Source organism: Rhinichthys klamathensis, unplaced genomic scaffold, assembly GCF_029890125.1.
Source record: "Rhinichthys klamathensis goyatoka isolate OS25496 unplaced genomic scaffold, OSU_Roscu_1.1 h1tg000127l_1, whole genome shotgun sequence".
NCBI lineage: Eukaryota > Metazoa > Chordata > Actinopteri > Cypriniformes > Leuciscidae > Rhinichthys > Rhinichthys klamathensis.
This window is the reverse complement of record NW_026606664.1, coordinates 1,774,357-1,798,568: the sequence shown is the minus strand read 5'-3', so window position 1 is coordinate 1,798,568 and position 24,212 is coordinate 1,774,357. Positions and strand designations below refer to the sequence as shown.

The 24,212-nt window shown below is 41.8% G+C and overlaps 1 protein-coding gene across 1 annotated transcript; it reads right to left on the bottom strand.

Annotated features, from left to right (window-relative positions):
* Positions 1-2,073: 2,073 nt before the first annotated feature.
* On the bottom strand, positions 2,074-24,154 carry midn (midnolin). Its single transcript, XM_056256443.1, has 8 exons — positions 23,915-24,154; positions 21,693-21,924; positions 19,580-19,667; positions 19,426-19,488; positions 12,975-13,439; positions 12,723-12,843; positions 12,306-12,611; positions 2,074-5,200 (listed from the first exon to the last, which is right to left on the bottom strand). Exons 1-8 carry the CDS (start codon positions 23,988-23,990, stop codon positions 4,938-4,940), a joined length of 1,614 nt encoding a protein of 537 aa, XP_056112418.1. The 5' UTR covers positions 23,991-24,154; the 3' UTR covers positions 2,074-4,937.
* Between the last annotated feature and the right edge of the window lie 58 nt (positions 24,155-24,212).

Sequence of the window (24,212 nt, the reverse complement as noted above, 5' to 3'; positions counted from 1 at the left end):
GACACAGCGTGAACGCAGCAATTTATTACAGTCTTAAAGACGTTTTTCACACAATATTTGTCTTTCACACAAAGCACAATTTTTCAATCAGCTACTACTAAACACAGAAATGTTAGTGTCATGTGACCAGTCTCAGCTGTGCCCAGTCGAACCGTGGAAATGTCTTCATAACTCAACCTCAAGATCTGCCGTTCTTGGTTTAGGTCCTTGGCCACAGGCTCATCTCTGTTCCCCATTGCTAAGTTTCGTTTTAAATATGCACCGCTAACATGCGCTACTGCAGTTTTCTTCGCACCAGCTGGGTGTGGAGGCAGATGCAAAGCTAAGACAATGCATAAAAGGGTTGTCTGCTTCTGGGAAACTCGTCTGACAGAAGAGTTTTAGCATTACAGGAAACTTAAAAGGTTAGCCTTCAAGCTTTGCTTGGGCAGCAGTTCTTACTATGATAACAGTAGTTTACAACAGTAGTACTTTGTTCTTGTGTCTGCATGCACTTAGACTCAAGTTTTATAAATTTCAGTCTCTGCATATCCTATTAATTGCCAATGACAATTTTACAAATGAGCTGCACATGTGGAGAAACATAGGCCTATGTGAACTGCATGAAAGGGTCAGATTCAAAAAATGCTATAAAACCCTCAGACATTGATTTTTTTTTGTCAGTTTCGCTTTTTTTATTATTATGAATTCAATGGATAATTTGAGTTGGTGCAGAATGGGGAAATGAATCAATGTAAAGTTGACAGAAACGTTGATTGAAGCAGTGAAATGAAAATGTTAGCAAGTTGCAAATGCTACTGCTATACTAATCAAAAGCTGGATTTTAAGATTAGTTCATGGAAGGGGTTAATGTTTGCTAATGATAATTCATATGCAAACTATCCTACCTGTAAATATCATTACTGAGGAAAAACCATAAGGAACTTGGGGAATTGGTGGTTTTGCTTGTGTAGTTCTTACCAACAAAAACTGCACAAGCTGCACCACATATGTAAACAGCCATAATTCATTCACCATTAATATGGGGGAAAAGATAAAGAAGTAGATATGTATTATTTTAGCAGATGGGTTGTCGACATCTCAAGCAGTGTATTCTGCAGTGTGACATTTGCTATATTTCATCTAAAAGTACTTTAATATTAAAAATATATTCAATTTACTCGTAGCAATAACAGAGCAAAAAACATGTCGAGATAAAGACAAAAAACTATGCTTTATAATTGTGTTTGGCATTGCAGATTGAAGAGACCCAGAGGGAAGTCACCCACATACTATTTCTGAGATGACCCCACTCACTAGCAGGGATTTTAAATAGAGTAGTTGGAATTAGCGTGCGTGGTGTGTGCCAGTGATCTTCCTCATTTGAAAACCAATTTGAACTCCAATGTTCTTGTCTTTTGCTTTAATTTTTCTGCAAATGGCTTCCTCTTATGTTACGAGATATTTTATTTCTCAATTCTTCAGAGAGAGTGGGAGCTTTGAGCTGAAGGCTTCTCCTTAAAACAGCATGTGTATGTGCAACATTTGCCTACTGTACCAGCCAGTCCTGCGCTCACCCTCAATCTGTCATCTCATCTCAGCTCTCGAGAGGAGGACGGACTGGCTGACAGATGGGGGGAGCGTTGGGAGTCTCAGTCGCCGTCACTTCGCTCGATCCGCCTCTGATCTGGCACCCCTGCGGTTGAGCGAACAGCAGACACATATAAATCTGTAGGCTTTAAAGCTAGCTTTCATCACGAAACTGATGCCTGAGTAGACTTATTGTTGATTCTATCTATCTATCTATCTATCTATCTATCTATCTATCTATCTATCTATCTATCTATCTATCTATCTATCTATCTATCTATCTATCTATCTATCTATCTATCTATCTATCTATCTATCTATCTATCATAGCTCTTATATAGTAGCACATAGCTTTCATAGTAAAATATATACAACTTGCAAATTCCACATGGGATAAAGTCACACATAGACAAAAAACACAAAATACACCAAAAAATTATTTTTTTTTCTTTCAATTTATTACCTAAAAAAAAAGAAAATGTCCTATCACAAGTCACACTGAAATGTATTGCTTAAGAAAAAAATATATTTAGATATTTTCCTTTTTTTTTTTTTACTCGATTATTTCCATTATATTCCACAAAAACAAAACAGGGCACAGCAACGCCCTTTTTTCCCGCCTTCTTCCCACTTTTAAAAAAAAAGCACAAAGAAATACATAATTCACAGTTACCATTTTGGTTTCATAAATTAATACAGTCACACATGTGCTACACCGGTCTATAGCTAGAACATTGTAAATTGTTTTTTTTTTCTTGACTCTTGTAATCAGTTTTCATTGGCTACAAGAAAGAACAGGCAACTTAAATGATGTGATCAGAACTCCAACAAACTATTGAAAATGCCCCCCGTTCCCTCCCTCCACCCTCATTCAATTACCCAATCCTAAAAATCAGATCATCTCCTATGTTTTTTTTTTTTCAGTTTTCACTTCTTTTTTTTTTTTTTTACCGCTTTACATATAGGTGAGGCACACACAGAGTATATTTCATACATATATAAAAATTAAATAATTATTTTCTTGGGGGGAAAGGGAGAAATTGTCCTTTAAGTCATTTATCTGAGAAGAAGGGAAGTGCATGTTGTCAATGTGTCCTTAAAGGACTTCTCAGTTGAGAGTTAGGGCACTTTGTCACTATAGCACTGCAGTTGAAACTTCCTTTTTTCAATTAAATTTGTTGCTTCTTTGTAGGACAGCAGGGTTCAAGGGACGTAATCAAACAAACAACGGAACACACTGATGGAACCTGTTTAACCTCCAGGTTGTGACTTGTAACAATCATAAAAGACAATATTCTAACAGAGCTCCTATAAATTGATAAAAACCTGCATAAATGCGAATAATTTGTTCAGAATTTTTTTTTTTTTACACACCGATAGGGCAAAACTTTAAGGCACCGAAGCCTTGACATAATAGAGCCTCCACCTCCTAAACACAAAAATTGCCCCAGAAAAAGTGATGCTTTAACAAAATCACAGGACAAAAACAAAAGAAACATCCCTATGTTGTCCACCACTCTGCAAGTGTTTAGATAATGAACGTTAAGGCCACTTGAACAGAAAAAAAAGGAAAAGACAATGTTCCCTTTCAGGTAGGTAATCTCATTGCAAACTCAGTGAGTGCAACATTGATGTGGTTTAGGACATTTTCACGTTTATTTCCAAGTAGTCATTAGGGGCGAATGTTGGTTGGTCAGTCCCCATCTGGACAGGTCAATGGGAGTGTTGGGGGTTGCTCTGAGAATCCCTTGGATGTTGAGAGTAGAAAATATTCCATTGTTCCTTAGTTAGTCCAGAAATGATCCATGTACAGTAGAATTCCAGTCCTGTTTTGGTTTGCAACCGATATGTAACATCTCGTTTCCAAATCGAAAATCCCAAATAGCTGGGGCAAATGTCTGGGTCCCCACCCCATCCCATCCCATCCCATCCCATTTTTCACAAATTCATGCTTGTATATCTTTTCTTTTCAGCACCAGTTTCTCAGTATTGTTATTATTATTATTTTCTACAAAAAAGGATCAGGATAATTCACACTTTTGCATGCAAAGAGAAGTCCCATATAGCAGCAGAACCGTCTGTCTGTGGAACGCCTGATTGAATATGTCAGTACGTCTATATATGAGGCACTATCAGAGTGTAAAGGGGGAGATACGCTCCTGTCTGGATGTTTACGTGGGAATCTGCAAAGAAGTCTGGCCGAACGCACAAATAAGGGTAATCTTGTTGAAATTGTGTCACAACTGTCAGTGTTTGCTGGAATAAAACCATTGAACGGCGGGTCGTTTTAGTTGAATGCATAAATGAGAGATTCCCCTCAGCCATTATAATGCACATTTGTAAACTATTCCTCTGGCACCCCACCACTCTCTCTATTATACACATTTAGACAGTAATGTATTTAAATGATTATAAAACATCAGATTCATTTCACAGCTTGACTTGAGCCTTGCTGAGCAACTGCTGTTTTACATTTGGTTGGTTTGTTTGATTTCGCGGAGGTAAAAAAGAAAAGTCGTTCTTTATATATATATACTAATAACAACCAACTTCACAAGCCTCACATCTTCAATCACATCAGCATATTTTTGTTTCGTTTCATATTCTAGTTTCCTACTTGAACCTCTGACTCTACTGAGCTGTTGTTGAGAAATACTTTTTTGTATTTTTTTGTACATTTATATACTAAACATGCACTGTGCCATTTCTTGCTTATGTTATGATATCATTTGTCTATTTCAAATCACAGGTGTGTGTGCAAATGAACCCTCCTCGTCTACAAGATAAAAAACCTGAATGCTTTGTGGGTAATGCTACATATTGTTTCAGAAATCATCATGATTCAAGAAAAACAGGACTTTAAAACAAAGATAACCCCCTTCAAATGATTCTTGAACTGTGAATGCCCATTCATAACGAAAAAAGGAGGAAGTAGGATCAGTATCTGATTTTTGTCAGTTCATCATGCCCTTTATTTGGCATGTATGGATCTTTCCCCTGGATAAAAAAGAAAAACATAAAAAAGGAAAGAGAAAAACAAATCCCAACACCGATGACGTCTGCTATGCTCATTTGTGTTTACTTCTTGGACGTTCAGAGTCCAAATTCTGTCTATTTATCAGTCCAATCCATATCCAAACATCGTCATTTGGAAATTTAGTCTGTTCCAAGATCGTAGTCTATCAAGGACGTAAGGTAAGTAAAAGTCTGTGAATCTTCCTTTGTGTAAAGTCTTTGTGGTCACAGGATAGACGAGGAGTAAAGCCTACCATATTCTGAATGTGCGTCTGTGTGTACAGTCTTCGGAAATTCTCCTCTCTAAAGTGTAAACCCCAATCTTCCTTGAAAATGGTGCAACCATTGCGGCTTCAGGCCATGATGAACTCCGATTTCATATCAGCTTTGACGTCCGGCTTCCACACAGAGTCCTCAAAGTCCAGGTCCAGGGAGCCTTCGCTAGACATACTGCTGTTACTGTTGCTGCGCCCGGCCTTGCGGTTGGGGAGCCAGTGGTACGGGGCACGAGAGTCTCGCCGGGCCTTCCTGCGCAGACGCTTCTGCTGCATGAGCAGCTGCAGTCGCTCCACCTTGCAGCGTGTGGCACGGTTCTCCGTCTGACGCAATCGGTCCCCTAAAGAACCAGGGAGGAAGAGTAAGAGTTAGAGTCTAGAGTAAAAAATAAAAATAAAAAGTCAGTCAAGCCTTGAATTGTTGCTTCAGACTACTTGGCACTGATTAAGTTAGAATAAACTAGCTAAAGTTGCAAAGAATGTGCAAAACTACAAATCCTGAGTTACATGCCATCTTACAATTGCAAAACTCATGACGAGACACTAAAAATAAAAACAGTGAAAGACGTGAAACAATGGCCAAAGACGTCCATTTGAATGTGTATGGCTGTGATGGGTAAGAAAGGGGTTGAAAAAAAGACAATTTGTGCATGTCAACAAATATATATTTAAATAAAAAATATGTAAATAATAATAATCAATAAATGACTAGGAGGTTGTTGAATGACTAGTTGACCACTGTGACTCATCCCTAGCTGGCGCACCAAATCATTCAGGTAGAGCTGGTTGACCAAGAAATACTTAAAGATTAAAGTGGACATCAGTTGCAATTGAGCATCTGATCCCAAGCTAGATCCACAACCCCGACAAGCATCCAAAACATAACATAAGGTAGTGACCATCTACGCTAGTGTTTTCAGCAGGGGGAAGTGCTGGTGCAGTACACATATTTGGTCTAAGACAGAATGACTCAGTGCTTTGGATCCCGACTGCTGATCCTGCTGAATGTTTTCAAAGGCCGGGTGCTGGATAAATAAACTAAAGTCTGAGTGGTGACGTCAATGTTCTTAAAAAGGCATGCTGCGATTACCTCCGGCCAATCACTCTCTCTTTTTTAGTCAGTACAGAAATGAGCACACTCTGCTGCCGTCTCATTTTAGAAGAGCATCCCAGTATGTGGCAGCAAGTCCTCTCTTCCCTTATCAGAAGTGGCTCTGGCAGGCGTGTCCTTGAGATATGCAAAAGGAAGAAGTGCATTCTCATAAAGGAACCTACATGCCCGCAAGGGGAGCGACACCCACATGTGCACACACATTCCTAAGCGATACAATTTCTATAACAGGAAGCAAATACCTTGCAATTTCTAATCTCACAAACAATGCTAAGGTTTTAGTGGCTAATGCACCAAAATTTTTTTGGGGGGGGGGAATACACGAGGGGGTTTTCCACTCCACAGCTCAACCCTAAACCTTTAAATTTATAAATATATTCAAGAGAATGGAAGAGAAAAAGAAACCACAATCTATTAGCCAGCTCCATTAGGAACTATCCCAGAATTAAATAATGAAATAGCCGGCTAGAATGTCAATAATCCAGAGCATAGACTTTCATCGCATGTGCTCCGCCAAACATACGCACACAGCACCAGCAGCAGTAGCTTTTAACATGGATCGATGGCAAATTAAAAAGACCTATTGATTAAACCTTAGCTCTAGCGCAGCAATCCATCTCCAGGCGAGGACACTGCTATTGGCTTTCAATAGAAAATGCAAGCGAATGGAAATTGTAAGCGAAGTGAGCCGGCCCCCCCCCCCCTTTCTTTTCCTGGCCTGAGCTCATTGAACGAGTAATCACCCACCCAACCCCCCAATACCAAGACCCCCACCCCCATATGCACACACGGTTCACCCCTCCCCAATACCTCAGGAGAGAAAGACAGACAAGGAGGTAGAGTGAGAAAGACATGCTCTGGAATTCCACCTAGATTGCAATAGAAAAAGAGTTCAGATGCATATTCTCATTCGCTAATCAATTTCATCCACCTTTCCATATCAAAATGAAATCAGGATTTCGTGTGGCTTTAATTTCCCCCTTGACATAATACCTTTCCGGGGTGGGCGGGTTTGAGCCATCTAGGAAGGATTTGCGATACAAATGTAAGTGGTAGTTAATCATTTGGATATTTGTAGAGAAAGAACAGGCTGTACAAACAACAACAGATCCGCCAAACAGTTCCTTCCTAACCTGGTTAGACAAATCAGATTTGATGCTTTCTCTGGCATTTTAGCATGATTAGAGAGGTTCTGGTCTTACAGGTTATGAAGGTCTTTGTTCAACTGCACAAACTCAACAGATAAAGCATTCAGAAAGGGTTTCTAAGCTTACACTACTGTTTTTCTCCTTCATCTGCCCTTTCAAAGAGTCTCGCTGCAACTCTAGGCCTCAAAAGTAGGCCAGCCACCTCACCTTGCAGCCTGTCAGCTCTTCTCTGCATACCAACTGGGGCTGGTGAAAAAAAAAAAAACCTTACTGCATAAGGCTGCGGTGCCCCAAGGGACCTAACTACAAAAAATCTGTGAGGGGAAAAAAAAAGCAGAGGAGCTCATTAACAGCACTGGGCACGGTATGCCACTGTCAAGGTATTGTACAAAGCTTACAATGGTCTCAAAAGACATTAAGGCAGACCCTTGGCTACTAAGCCAAGTTCCTTTTTGTTCTTTGTGAGAATTTGTGGCCTCTGCCAATGTCCTTTCTCACACAGTCGCCCATTCAAACAGATCCACGGACACTGTAAAAACATCACCACTAGTTTGGCATGGCTTGGGGATTGTGCTGCAAGGAAAAACCAACTTAACTTGAATGTTTCGAACAACCCCCGCATCATTATAAGGACGAGCGTGGCTGCTCGGGGGAGACTCAATGCACCCGTTTAGGGGGGTTATTATTAGGCTGTGGCATGGCTCACCAGCCTGAAGCCATCCCAACAGATCCGCCTAAGCTGTCGTGTGTGTAAAAAGAGTGAACGGCTGCGGCAGGGGGGCTGGGATACATTGGGAACAAAGGCAGAACAAGCAGTGCAAAAGCTCTCCCTTCTCTGTCCCTTCGTGCTTCCTAGACCCCTCCCTATGCTAAGGTTTGGACTCATACACATATGGGGGGTGGGTGGACAAGAACAGAGAGTAATTTTGCTGCCAGCAACGATTGCAAGTGAACATCATGGACAGAAAAAGCCCCTCCCCCTGCATTCACCCTCTCTGCCCTTCCCTTCCTCCCCTCATCCTCCTTCGCCAAAGATGCATTGTCTCAGAGCGAGCCGTGTGTGCTGCAGTGTCCTCACTGCGCACTCGGCATTCTCAGGCCTGCGGCTCAAATTAGGGGGGTTGGGGCAAAAAAAAGGGCTTGTGACAAGCTCTGCCCGAGCCTCAGGGGAAAGGAGCAGGGGGAGGAAAGGACAAAACAACCCTGGCCCCGCCTCCTTCCACACAGCTGTTTGGGCCCGCGCATGAGATATACACCTGGCCTTCTTTCTAACCCCCTTCCCCCAGCACCCACATCCACCCACGTCCCTCCTCCTCAATACAGACTCGTGACGGAGGCCTCAGAGGAACATAAATAAAGACAGAAATAGGCAAATGAGAACAAGCCATGGAGGGTGGAAGAGATTACACAAAAAATCCCTCTGGAATATAAAAAGTAGCAGCGTGCAAAAAGCTGGGATGTTATGCTCTCGCCTCGTGCTTTTTGAAGGGAACGAGCTGATGTATGAGAATGTATTGATCCCTGCATGGAGGGAGAAAGATTCAGGCCGAGTGCTGATAACCACGTGAGAGAGGAAAATGGAAAGGAGGAGGATTAAGAATGAGGAGAGAGAGAGCAACGGAGGGGGGATTTTTACCCAATCGATGAGGCTGTTGGGCCTGTCTGCAGGTATTAGGTCAGTTAAGCAGGGTTTTGGGTAAACATTAAGCCCAACCCAATGTGTCGGCCCACAGTACAGCGATCTGGCAGTCTCTCTAAGCTTCCCTTTTGCCATTGATCCATTAAAGATCAGCTTAATTAACACTTGTCTTCGACTTGTTTGTTTGTTTGTCTTGATAAGTCTTCTGATCTTTTCGAGTCTGGGTGCAGCAATCACTCTACATCAAGGGGAGATGTCTTGGCAGAGGAGGAGGGAGTTACACAAAAGTATGTCACAGTGTGTCAGACATCAAACTTTGGCCTCTAATGGTTATTTTTTGTCCAGATCTAGTGATTTCCCAAAATGCAATACACTCATACAATGAGTTGAATATGCTTCCTCCCAGATGATCATGTTTTTAATATAGGTATTCAAATTTATTTTTTATATATTTTGGAGGCATAAGGTAAACATTCTGTCAAAAAACCTGATTTCTGATTCCTGATTTAAAAAAAAAAAAAAAAAAAAAAAAATCAAATGAAAAGAATACAATTCGTAAAATATTTTATATTTTTAATAATAATATTAATAGTGATTATATGTTAAATAATGTTGTTACTTAAAAATAATAATGTTGTGAAAATACTGTAACAAAATTCCTTATTAATATTTAAATAACTTTTGCCCACAAAATCAAAGTCATGTAGAGTGACTATTTAAAAGAATACAATGGGAAATGCTCGTTAAATGAAAAACTTGGTAAAAGGTTTTTAAAACCACAAGAAACCAAAATAGATACAAAGAGTACATTTCTAGAACATGGCATGTGTTTTAAATAATTCTAAAAGATATTCTTTATTGTGGGCACTAAGGGTCATTAACCAATCTATAGGCATTTATAGCATTTGCACTGTCCAGCCAAAACTCCTCAGGATCTTCTAACAAAGTGACCAGCTTTGCCCCCAAGAAAATACTCTTTTATAGTTTGCAATGCTTTGCAATGCTCCGGTTAAGATGTACTCTGAGATCAGTAGGTACTCCTGTTCTATAGGCCAGCTGTAGCTAATAGCTGGGATGTGCGCCAGTGTTGCCTCTGGGTTGGGAGGAGCTCGGAGTGGGTGCACAGCATAGGACAGGCATTGTGTTCAGCCATCTGCACCCCTAGCAAGAACTAAACCAGGGGAGCGGCCAAAGCCTGACATCTCCATTGCTTCTCTGATGCGATGGCATCAATGACCCAGTAGGGAGCCGTGGTCTCAAATGACCACAATTTGCATACTAGGAGCAATAAAAGACATTGGATATGGTTAGCCATGGCCCCCGCCAGATGAGCAGCTAAGGATAGTCAGCCTGGGGGGTTTCTTACATGCTTGTTGGCAGTGAGTAAGGAGGGGGAATTAATTATTTAACCCCTGGTTGAGCTGGGCAGGTCTGAGCACCACAGTGACACGGTGAGAGCCCTGGGGCACTTGATCTAGCAATCCGCACAGAGGCAAACTGTCTCTTTTGGGTTAGGAAAAGAACTTGGCAATGTTTAAGCACCAGGGAGCCCAAGACAAAGAGGACTGAAATCTTGACATTTCACATTGCTGCAGTATACACAGCAGCCAGGAGCATTTGCTTTCGGTCGGATTAAATGAGCGAGGGGAGGAATTCAAGCACCCTTCCTTGTTCTTTCTCTCTCAACCTGCTAAAATACAGCTCCACCCTGACGCTCTTGCACAACCCAAACTAAACTAACCTGAGCTGACAGATAGTACAGAACATTGAGGGGCGAAAGCATTCCTGCACTATCCGCCCCCTCCCAGTTTGAAACTTGTTTCATCCCCCTTCCCTCCCTCCATTCAGCGCAGTGGCCAGGCAACACCAAATCTAAAGGCCAGCTCTAAGTTTTAAACCTACAGGCATTCATTCTTTCACTCACTCTACAAAAGGCGAGGCCTGTACACTACTGCACTATTTGAGCACACTAGGTCAAACAAAGGGGTTGCCTGCAGTGGGCAAAGTGGTCTGAGAGACCCCGGCGAGCACAGGAATTTGAGTGAAGAATAGCCGACCCTCTTTGCAGCCCCAGCTCTCCATCCCCCATATTCTCTCCAACCCCACTGCAAACACTGACTACAGTCTGCCAAAGCCAAATATATAGAAGAATCCAACAACAGTGTGCATAGATGGATGTCTAAACAAGTATGGTGGGGATATTGGGTTTGTTTGGTCTGCAATCACATCAAGTAGACAGTATTGTGAGAAATGACGATACCCTGGCTAAAAGTATGTGACATTTCAAAGGGGTCATGAAAAACACAGGTGTCTGTTCAATATAGACAAGTTGGTCACCAGGTGCTAAGAGATAAAGCTCTTAAAGAGCTCAAAACCACTGTCTAGCGATCTCACAACTAAATCTCGCCCTACACCATGAGTTCACAAACATGTTGACAAGCAAAGCAGTTTGGTCCAGAAAATAGGCACAGCGCCCTTCCATTTTTTTCTCTCTTGCCCAAGAGGAAGTACCAATTAATCAGTGGGCAGTCACTGGCCGGATATAAACAACTATTTTATGAATGGACTCTTGGTATTTTCCCTCCGCCTCCTCTTGCTGACTTTCAAACACAATGAGCATTCTCTTGGAGTTCATATTTATTGTGTAAATCTCTATTTAAAGGCTGATATGAAAACAAGCGTCCATTGAGTAGCCCTGGCTCTGACTGCTGGGACAGTTTTTGCAGATGAGCAAGAAGGGAACCAGTAGGATGGCCCATTTAATTTCAATTTGGGATCAGTATAAAAGTGAGAAACAGGCCAATGACTGAGTATTATGCAAGCAGAAGAGGGGTTAACGCACGGGAAAATTATGCATCATCTCAAAAAATGCGTAGGATTCCTAACCCCTTTGTGAAAATCGAGTGACCGAAGTTATTTCACCCAAGTAGTTGATGATATGTTTTCATATTGTGCAGTGTTAGCTTGGTATGCTTTTAATCTAGTCTAGATTGATAACAGGCCCGTGCTTTGAACAGTGCAAGGATGATATTTCTTCATTATCTCTGTACTCTCCAACAGTGGTGTTTCATGACAGAGCAGTTCAATTTCCTTCTCAGTGCTAAAGTGAGCTGCCCCAGATAATCAGTTTTTACCAGACAGAGCGGGGTACCTGCCACACGTCTGTGAGCGCTATCTCGCTTCGTTATCTCTCTCGCTCTGGCTCTCTGCCTTCTTCCTCTTGGTAACAGAGTAGTCCACCCCCATTCTTTGCCTCTCAGAGGAAAGAGGACACCGTCAGCACAGAGACAAAGCCAGACATGCTGTGGCTGCTGGAGCATGACTACCAGGGCCTGAAAGAACAAGCCTAGTTCCTTCTCCCCCTCTCTAACATCTTCACTTTTCTTATCCTTACACCCTTGTCTTGGACCTTCTGAAGCCATGTTAACACTGCCTTGGATTTGAATCCTGAACCTCTTGGCTACAAACTAAATACTTTTAGCTACAGTAAACACTCCAGGACATGCATCACTACAAGGCCAAATTCTGGCAAATGCAATAAAACTTACCAGGAGGCTTGCACATGCGGATCTGGCTCTGGCACTGCACCAGTGGGTGGAGGGTGGGCTGAGTCTCAGAGGGCACTCTGGTAGGCAGGCCAGTTATTCCGGGAGTGTGGGGAGGTGAGGGCGGTGGTGATGGTGCTGGCGAACTTGGGCTGTTGCACTGGGTCTGGTAGCGGAGCTGCGTGAGTGATGGTGGCATGCCCTGGTAATGCCTGGTGGCACTCAAAAGGTCATTCAAGATTTGGAGGATGGTGCCTATGTCCCGCCTGGGACGTCCGGTGCTGTCCTGACAGTTGGGATGCAAAGTGCCTTAGGGAAGAACCAATATACATATTAGATATACATTATAGATATAGATTAATTTAAATAATCTTCCATTTATATAGAAGATTTACGTAATCTTCTATTAAGAAGTTGTACCTGAAAATGTCCCGGAAAAGACTCCAGGAGCATGGTTCACAAAACTTTCAATGATAGCGCCTGGTTTGCGGGACCGCGAGGGAGTGTTACAGTTGCCAGACGTCTTTGCTGGGCAGTTGGCCTGTGCAAAACATGGGCCAGTGGTCAACCCTTAGTATGGTTTTTGCATCTTATCTAATTGGTAAATCAACTCTATTGCCATTATTATACAAAATGACTGAATTGGATAATGTAGGACAAACAGTGGCTCACCTCTGGACAGGAAGCTGCAGGACTGGGGCTGCTTGGAGAGGTGGGACAGGCCGAAGATGGCTGCGGGGAGTGAAGAAAACTTCCAGGGAGTTGAGAGGGGTTCGGTGGAGGGCTACAGTGGCCTGAGGCTGAGGTGGGGTATATGGGAGGAACAGATGGGATAGAGGGGGAAGGTGGGAAGGCCGCAGGGTTAGATGGAAGCTTTGTGTTTGGATGGTGAGGATGTGGGTGCGGGTGATGTGGGTGGGGGTTGTGTGAAACCCTCGCCATCCCAGAGGCAGAGCCCGAAGCTCCATGAGACTGTCCTGTTGTGCCTTCTGGACTCCCGCGTGATATGAGATGCCGATGCTGTAACTGTGGGCCGCCCGAGTGCTGCGCTGCCAACTGCAGTTGGACAAACATCATATGATCGCCTACTCGCAGAGCCAGGGTTAAAGGAGACCGGCCAGACAGGAAATCGCTGACCTGTGAACAGGAAATGAAGAGGGGGGTGGCTTTGGTTATTCCATTTGTACTGCTATAAACTGGAAAAGAATTTGGCAATATGACTGAATGCCTTTTTATGAATAAGCAGAAGTATACAAAAGGCACACACATACACACAACACTCTACCATTCAGCACACCCACGAAACACTAACTTCTGTCTGGCCCCAGGCCTGAAAAATCAGCCATAGAAACAGGATGCAGACCCACTCGCCACACAGTCACATAATAGCTAATTGTTTGAAAGGCTGGACCGGAAAGGCTTGTCCATTTTAGGAGTACCCAGAATGGTAGTTGAGCCAAGGGTTTCTCCGACCCCTTGAAAACAAGGCGAAAAATACAGAGTGCTTGTCTTGACTCGAAACAACTTCTCCTTGTTCGATCTCAACCCTCAGACTCTCTGTGTTGCGTCTGCCACATTCTGAGGATGTTCTAACTTCACCAATGTGTGATAGTAAATATTTAAAGATGCAGAATGACTAACACACAAAGAAAGAATCAAAGGTACCAGAAAAAAAGACAACGAAAGCCATGAAGATTCCCCCAGCAGATCTATACATCGTCCGATCGTGCTTGTGCTGGCTGACCTGTTGTTAACCTTTTGAATCACTGAGGTCTACCCTCCATCGTTTTTTTCTCTAGCTCTTTTGCTGATCTATTTTTCCATCGAACAGCCACTCTCACAGTCGAGTGACCTTTTCCACTCTGTGCATTTCACTGTCAGACGTGGAGAGCCAGACACGGAGACCCTTATTCCATCTTTAAGAAGGATAAAGTAAAAAAAAAAAATCCTCCTTGATATTCATGTATGACTATGAACTCATAAAATTAAAAGAACATACACTGAATATCCTGTCAAGTTTGATTGCAACCCATTTAAATGTCAATTGTGAAATTGGTGGCTCACCCCAGAGCGAGGGTGGATCCCACCCCTGACTGACAGCTGTCTTGTGAGTTGATTTGTATCTAATGCACAAATCAGACTCCAACAAAAGGTTCCTATAATTACTCTACCTCCATTGCCATATAGCAGAGTGACTTTGTAATAGGACAAAGGCTTTGAATATCTGTAGCAAGGAGAGCGCTGAACATCCAAGCACTAATAATTAAAATGATTTGGGCCTGCGAATTATCAAGTAAAGCGTGCCAGACCCCACATTAGCCTTGCAGATCAGTCATCATAAAGCCCAAGCATCTCACTGACTCACTCAAAGCTCAGACTCATCCCACATAATGAGAGAGTGTTTGAACCCCCATAAACCAGTAAAAGTGCCTCTGAAAGGTGAGGACATGGTCTGCATAGACATTCCCCACAACAGCCGTCAGTTTGAGTCACACAGACCTTTGTCAATACGGCCAGCCCACACGCTTCTGGTGCAATAAACGAATGACCACAAGGACACAGCGGGTTTACAGATCTTCAGTCTTCACTTACACGGCATCTGAGAAATGCGTCCTCAAGTTTACAGTTAAAAATGTTTTTGTGGTGTTTTAAGTGTTCTTGTCATGACTAGTAAAACTAAGAAATACTAACAGACCATTATGGAGAGTCTTGGTGGTTGTGGAAGAACGCCCATATTTAGTTATCAAAAGAGTTTCAGAAATTCCAGACTTTGGCTAGATCTGTAACACTGCTATATAGAATCTGTCAAGTGTATGGAGCCTGAAGTGTCAACATGTAGTCTATAATACCTAAAATGGATAAGGTACTCGAAAGAGACCGCAAGTGTACGTTTGCACAGGTCTCTTTGTTCTAAAGGCCACCGACTATCTCTCTCGTCAAGGCACTCAGATCAAGTTCTATAACCGAGCGCACTTGACACTGGCTTGGAAATGCCGGAGGCCTACCTGGATCCACCCTTTCTTCACTCACTACATGAAAAATAAAAATAAACAAACTACTGATCACAAACTCCAAACAGGCCCACAAGGAATCGGTGACCACATTACTACTAGTCAAAAAGACAAATTTCAAACACCTTTTTTATGTGCATATCTTTATTCATTTAGCAAATTTAACACTAAATTCAGTGCAGAAAATGCAGGAAAAGTCTGCATATTCTGTTTGGGTTCATTTAAAAGTTAACAAAGGTAGATACTGACATGTCTATGGCAACAAGTTACCATGTTGAAGAATTCTATACTTGGATAAGCCAACATTGGTTCACCTGAAACAGACTAGCGCTACTATTCCTTTATCTTTGCACTTCGTCCATTTTGATTTGTTGGGGAGGCATTTTGCTCTGCAGTGGGCTGCGGTTGCTATGCAGTGAAGAGCGAGTGAAGGAGAGAGAAAGAAAACATGATAAGGGGAGACAGGGGAGGAGGGCTGGGGGAGAAACCTTGTAGCGAGAGAGAGGGTGGAGGGGTGTAAGGATGCCAGTAGATGCTGATGAAATATTCAGTGAGAGTACGCCTCTGGCTCCTTCCGTTTTTTTCTCCCTCCCAACTCTATAGCTGACAGTTTTATTTATTGGGGTCCCTGCGGTTCAAGGAACTCATTTTCAGGCGGTTTCTTCTGTATCACAGGAGATATGGGGCAGGAGCTCAGAACAGCAACAGGCTGACGTTCACCCACAGTCTGAATACACCCATCTATGAAGGGTCAAATCAGAAAACAGGTTCTTTTGATACCAACCATGACTAAAAGACTACTGGTCACCTATCAAAGGCCTCAGCAATCACGGAAAGTTTAAAAACAGCTTATTAACCCTCATCATCGACTGGCTGGTTTTGAACGCACCAGGGGGTAGTATAGCCTAGTCCTTAGGAGCACTAATGGTGTAGATGCAATAAAAAGCTCCTTTACAATAATCAATCACTTGCATCTTTCTTCAAACCCTGAAGAGACGGCTACTTTTAAAGATTTCACTCGAGGGGTTTGACCTACTCAAGGTCTACATAAGATTGAATGCTGAGGATTCAGTGGGTAAAGGCTAAATTCGATCATCCAGAACTTGCATGGAGTCTCTTTCCATCATGTCTGTAGACCAAAACTAAATCATTTTAAGGCACAGACAGAAATGATTCCCTTAAGGGGATAGTTTATCCCAAAACGAATATGCTGTCATTTATTCAAAAGATTTTTCCTGTTGAGCACAAAAGAAAAATTAGGTCCAATTGAAAAGACTTTTCAATTTAAAATATCTTTTATGTTTTCCTTTTAAGATCATACAGGTTCCGAGGAACATGAGGTAAATGACGACGGCATCTTAATTTTTTGCCGGGTCCCCTCTTCCTCATTTTCTGAGCTCCGGGTTACCATCAAAGATATGCGCCGTGAAAGCGCAACACCTTTTTCCTCTGATGACTGAACAGATTAGTCTGGGTAGGCGAGAGACTGAGTCAAAACAGACGTGTCACACTTGCAGCCAACAGGATTCAAAATATCTACAATCATGGGAATCAGCATTAATTAATGACTAAAAAAACATTTAGAGAAAGGTCACAGAATAAAGAAACACTAAGAATGACAAATATAAGGAACAGTGCTAAAAAAGTAACAGCTCAGTACAGAAGAGGAGTTTAACACTAATTAAAAAAAGCTTGTGGCTTGGTTATCGGCTAAAGAGAAGTTCTCCATAGTCCCCCTCCCTCCCTCCTTCCTTCCCTCCCAGTTCAGTCACGAAACTGAGCACTTCAATCACAAAGGCGGATGGGAAACAAGAACAGTCACGAATCCAAGTGATTGCCCATGTCAACTTAGTCCCCCTTGGATCGGGAGTGCTCTCTGTGCAAACACACATAGGCATGGCCCTGATCACAGATCAGATGAATGCAAACGAATATCTCCTCCCATGTGCCAGCTGTTCACACAACATGGCAAAACCCACCTTTTCCATTTCAAATATTTGCTAAATCAAAAAAATTAATTGTGGATATGGCTTGAAAGCCATCGGCGTCCTGTGTAGCCTTGCTACTCAGTGTGACGTGCGATCCCAGCGCTTCTATTTTTGTCTTCAATCTATACCTATGATTCTGACTCATCATTGTCATCCCTGGTAATCACACACACTCTAGACCCTCCTCAAGGGTGACGTCACTACGGCCATTTCTCATATTCAGTTCCTCTCATCCCTTGCTCCCTCTGGGAAGGGGGTTGGGTGGGTGGAAATGACAAGGGGGTGACAGAGAGGTGACTCACTCTATATTGTTGAATCCCATTATTTGCATCTGTCCATTTTCAGACACAATGACAGGCACCGGACCCATTCTAAAGTGAGTAGGTGGGTGTCTGAAGGGTGGAGAGTTATGACAGGAAAACATCTCTAGTCTGTGGCACTGAGACCGCTTGCTTGAGGAAACAAACCAATATGTTATCCCCCAAGGACAAAGCGAGCAATCTACCTGCCTGTAGAGGTGGATTAGCACAGAAACCTCTAATTAATGTACTCCGTCGCCGGAAGAATCAGACACCAGTCATTATTTCGACTTGATGGGCACAGTTTCCAGCAACAAAGCACTACTCGAATGCAAAAATGGCGTTTAAATGTTCAAGAGGATTAATCAAGTGGACTGCATAAACTGAGCTATATTTTCCCTTGGAACTAAGAAACTCCTTGATGTCATTCCGTTCTTCCTCTTTAATGGCGGAGAGAGTAAAACTGGAGACTATGGAGAGACAAGCGAAACCACAGCAGCTTTAAATTATAGGCCAGAAAAGGCTGTTAGGCCAGAGTTACAAGGGGAAAAATGCCATTCCAATAATTGCAAGCCTTCCCTTTCCATAAAACAGTCTGGTTACGAGGAAGTCTGAGATGGATCTTTCCCTGGAAGCTAACACTGTAGCTCTTGGAATTCGGCTATGTATGTGGTCGTCCACTATAACGTCCACTGTCGTCCACTGCGGTCGGCTGACCTTAACTAGCCATACATGACAAGAACGGTAGGTATCATGGAATGCAGATCCCCTTTTACAGTCGTTGTGGCTGCACAATTGTGTTGACTAATTTCAGTTCTGAAGGACTGACATGTCTCACATTTGTTCTCAGTTCATGTCTGTAACCATGAAGCTACAAAAAAGACACAAACGATGACTAAAAATGATGATTTCTAAAACTGGGTCGTTTCATAAGCAACCAAATGACATAGTTAGCTGCCTACAAATAGCTAATTAGATCAGAGAAAAAGCACGACTAATGTTTGCACGGCACTGCAAAAGTTTTTTTTGATGAGAAAGGACAAACGTGAGCCACTTTTAACAGGGTAAAAAGCTTTTCTACAGAAAGAGGAGACACTGCAGCTGCCGGGAGAAGGCATATTGAGCATTAAGAGTGGTGTACTCCCCTGTCTACCCTTTCCCCCTGTACACACAACCACACTTCTCTGTCATCATTACAGATTGGCTCTTTACTCTCCTACACAAATGCACACACTGATGTCACTCACAAACAAACACAATAACCCAGGATTTCCTAAAATATCAGCAAGAAGATGCAGTGGAGGTGGACTATTTTCATGCACATACAAGTGTATTTCAAAATATATGACTGTCAATATCTAGCATTAGATTGGATAACCAATCAAAACATTAAGTAAAATGAAGTAAGAATACACATTAGAAAGTGTTATAATCATAAAATAGTAGTTCCAGAGTTTCTTTCATTTGAAAGGTGGCGTTTTCAATGAAGTGGCTTCTAGGTGGGGTTTGCCTCGGCTCACAGATGTTGCCTAGAAACTGGAAGGTGTTTCTTAAAATATGCGTAGTAAGTGTGTGGAGGTCTTTGAGTTAAAAGCTTAGAAGGGCATCATCTGTATTCCATTACCCTATGTGCCAGTGCAACATCTTGCCCAGTAGAGAGTTCAAAAACACACAAATGATCCTTTAAAAAAAAAAAAAGAGCCAAGTGCGGGTGTTCAGTGCTGCCCTGGCAATTAGGTTAAGTGTACGCACAACTGTCCATTTTAATGGGCCACTGTGTAATTCAAACATCTACTGGGATGACCTTATTAGAGTGAAACCTTACCTGGGTTTCCGTCAAGCTCTCCAGCGCCTGCATTACTGACTGCTCAGGTCTTGATGCTTGAGACTTTAGGAAGAGAGAAATTAGGGTAAATATAAGTGTGACAAAAAGGGTCAACGAAGTACAACGAATATAATGTAGCTCATGCTATTTTTACCATTAGGCCTGCTTCAACTGTCGGAACCAGCGTTAACTTGCTCCCATCCGTTATTCCCAAATCTTGAAGTTTTCCTGAACTCAGGCGTCTAGAAAGATCAAGGAGATGTTAGTCTTCAAAACTCAAGATGTGAAAAATTCCAGCATGTTAATTCCAAACCAGATCTGTTTACAACTTTCTTCTGCCAAACACAAAATAAGATATTTTGAAGAATGTTGTATAACTGTTTTTGTCCATACAATGAAAGTCAATGGGGTCCAAAATTTGATGAAAACCTTTTTAAAATATATATTTTTTGTACCATAGAAAAATAGTCACATAGCTTTGGAATGACATGAGGGTGAATTTTGAGTGAACTATCCCTTTTTAACTGTACACTACAACAGCATGAAAATAACAGTTTGGTACGGACATGATGTAGCCTACATTTATAGATATAGATATTTATACAAAAACAAACTAAGCTTATACATGTGTAGCCTCTACCAGTCGACAAAAAAAAAATTGTCTGATACCAGTGCATACAAATCAGCATGTTTAGTTAAAAAACTCCCCCGCATGAATCCAAATGTTAAAAAAAAAACTGTCTAAATGTATTTTTAACCCACCAATCCTTAAAAAATGTCTGTCCTAGTGGCATAATGTACACACATGTGCTCAGGCTAAATGTCACCACCTCCTGCCGAACAAAGGGACTGAGCACTTGGCCTGGAGGCAGCTAAACCAAACAGAAGAGATTAAGCGACGCTCTTCGTTTTAAAAGGATGATGTAATTTGGTGGTGATTACTTGTGAGGGCTTTTCAATCAGCCCAATTCAAAGCACAAACAATGCAACTGTTTGGGTCATTTGCAAGTGACAAAAGAGCTTCTCTCTCACCTCCTAGCTCCACCACCCAAGTGCAATTGTTAGGCAATGTGCTAACTGCCCTGAAACTAACATTGCCTCTTATTTCCTTAACGTTCGCTTAAAATATTCTAACAGAGCAGCGCAAGTCCCACTATGAATGCTTTATTCCTCCGACATCAAGTTTATAATGACAATTACTAATGCATGCATATTCTAACCAAGCAAACAAACCAGTTTAATCAAGAGATTAGGACAATCTATTTATATGCATGTCCTACTGTCAGCAGGAAACACCTTTGGGCCCTTTATAAGCTGTAAAGCTTGCATAATGTTTTGAAATAGGCTATAGTACAGTTTCAGATATCACAGGTTTCTAGCGCACCTTGCACATGGCCTAACTGACTTCCACAGCACACTGTCAACAGCTTAGATCACTTTCATTTCTCTATTCAAGAGGCTGTGGACTGCCACAGCAAAAGAAAAAGAAAATTTGGTGCTGTGGATGCAACAAAGTGAAACAGGGCTCCAAGAGTGTCTATGGCAAGCCATTTCCTTTACTAATTAGTTACTAGTAGCCTAGTTATTCTTGTACTAGTGAGAGACTACCTTTCTTTGTCATACTAGTACTTATTCCGTTAGATAATATCTATTCAGTAGTCATCAACTGCTCATTCCTTGCATGATAGTGATTATTGTTTTGCTTGTAGTCAATATCCCAATCTAAGAAACTACACTGGAATAAATAATAGTAACTATTTGGTTAAAAACGACTAAACAGTTAGTACTACTAGCCTACCTAATGAGTTGAAAAAAACTGGAATCATACCAGAAAGTACTAGTCAGAATTGAATGTGTAGTTACCTGTCATTATTGAAATACGAGCCAAGTAGCGCTAGCTAAAAAAATACGCTATAGTATTCAATGAATAAGCACTAGTGACTAACTGAATAGATACTAAACAGTGCTAATTCAATGCACTAGATCTAGATATCTAATGAATATTTGCTAATGAAGAGGAAAGATTACTACCAGTACTAGGCTAACGTTACTTGTGATAAAAAACCCAGTATCCTACTGGTAACACAAAAAATATAAATCCTACTAGTTAGTTTAACTGAATAAATGTTAAAACGGCTTGACATTGGAGGCGGCTGAAAATCTCCATTAGGAAGCCCAGCAAAAACCAACCTTCTGACGTGCTCTTAACCATTGTTAAAAACAAGCAACCGTTCAACCCAACAGTAACACATCAGGCTACTACTCACGTTTCTTTGTGTAGCAGAGCGAGTCTTTCTTTGGGGACTTTCAGTCTTTGAGAGAGTCTTCTCTTTAGCCCTTCCACGGTCTCTTCTGCGGGAAGGGAGAGCTCGAAGCGTGTGCCGGTGGTGGAGTGGATGTACAAATTCATGGGGGGCTCGCCGGAGACGCTCTCGCAGGACGGCGCAGTTCCGCGACTGCTGCAGCTCCGGGCGCTCGGATGCTGGTCCATTCGATAGCCTACGATAGAGGAGACAGGGTCGGTGGAAGCGGACAGATGGATAGGGCTGGATCTCTCGGTGGAAAGCTATCTGTAAAAGGTCTTGGAAAATATTCCCAAATGATTATTCCCGTTTGGTGATCGATCCTGCTGTGAGCCTCCAAATTAATAGCTTCTTTTACAGCAGTATTTAATTCTAATTTTCCGATAGTGCATAAAAATGGATATTCTGTAAACTGTAGTCCTTTGTCGTTGACAGTGTACTGCAAAACCAGCGCAACGGTTTTTTTAAACCCCAGCCCTCATCGCGAAGAGAAACTCCAGTGAAACACGCATATTAATGCCCGTTGTTTCGCCGTATCTCGCTTCCACTGTGCAGCTATGGTTACACCCACAAAAGCGCTGTCCAATCAGAGGAGGCTTCTGTAAAGACGTCACATGCTCGTAGCCAACGAGGGGACAGACTCCTCACCCACGTGGAGCACAAACCCCGCCTCCTTTCTCTCCCCCCACATCGCTGTCCTCATTGAGGACAAATCCAATCTGAGTGGGCGAGGAGCTCCAGTCCTGGAATCCAACCTACTTTTACCAATTCCACACCATTCATGAGGCAAACTGTCAAAGTAACAAAAGTCACCGAATATCACCTTGAATGTTTAAATGGCAACACTAAACGGTATGTTTCCAAAACAACGTATAATAAACGTATGCATTATAAACAAAAAAGTGTCTAGGTTGCATATTTGTTTGCCATTGTGCAAATTATTCAGTGACTAATAATGTAACTAGAGAAATGTAACTATAAAAAAATCTTTAAAATGAGTCAATTAAAGTATAAAGCTATAATGATATTGAAGAATCATCCATATGCAAATATATAATTATACACGCATGTTGTAAGCCTGTAATCTGTCTACGTGTGCAGCTTACGTTTGAAAGCTTGCATTATGATTATGGTTATCTCTATTCAAATAGTCCTCCATAAAAGACAGTATGCTCTTAAGGAAACGTCGCGTCCCAGACCAGTCATCCAGTATAAGCATCGCTTGGGGCGATACACAAATTGACACTTACGTCAATCACTCACAATCATGCTCTCGTGCCAAATGTGCTGTAAGCTACAGTCTGCAAACGTCTACAGATGGTTGGGCCAGCTATGATATAACACCTTATCTGAAGAAACTACTGAAAAAAAAACTTGTTTCAGATCTGTGAAAACAAAACAAAAAAAAACAAAAAAAAAACTCTGGCATAAGGCCCAAGTGGTTGTTCCTTATGCCAGACTTTACAACTTATTTACGTAGTGCATGAGCAGAGCCATCACTGAGTTGTGTGAACCAGTGTGAGAACAAAATATCTATCCATCCATCTACAATTTACGGTGTAGTTTTAGCGCCTACCAGTGACCAAAATAGGTATAAGCCCATTTCCAAACAAGCGAGGCAGGTCCAAAACAACTTTTTTTTTTTGTCAGATAAGCAAAAAATTAACATCAAGTGGAAGCTTCATATTTATTTGGTACTAAAAGGAAAAGTTCACGCAAAATTGATTTTATGTCATTCACCAACATGTTGATCCAAACCCATTTGACTTACTTTCTTCCGTAGAGAACAAAAGGAAACTTAGGCAGAATGACAACCTCAGTATTTTATGGAAAAAGATGCTGCATCGAAACCGTGGCTGTCATATTCTAATAATCTAATGTTGTTGTGTGCCACAAAAGAAAGAAAGTGACACAAAACAACACGAGGGTGTGTAAAATATGACAGTAATTTTAAACGTCTTTAATTAAAATCTCTTTAACTTTACAAATTCAAATAAGAAGGTCAGAGCTGGTAGAAATCAATAATAGATTTTTTACTCAAAACAAATGTAAAAAGTCAAATTAAACACGTAACTTGCTTTAAAACGAAACCAGACTTACTGCGAAACGCAAAAAGAATAGACAGCAAACCAGCTGTTGCATAAAAAGTTAAATATCCTTGTTAAAAATATGACTCTGACACTTACCAATAATTGTGGCGAAAACCTCAAAGTTTCGCGACAATGTCTCAGAATCCTCCACAAGGTTGCCTAGTTTTGGCATGTATAGAAAAAATATGTATATAGTTTAGATTTGTCCCCAAAGAATGTCCGCTAAGATGTGTCTGGGTTAAATGAATCGGCTTTCCCAGTGCAGACACCGGTTTAAATCCCAAGTCTATTCCAGAGTGTTCCTGCCATCCGAAACTACACCGTGTGACAGCATTCGAGCGTCGGAGTTGAGGTACAACACCTCTTTACAAAGCAGCTCATAGAAAGGGTGGAG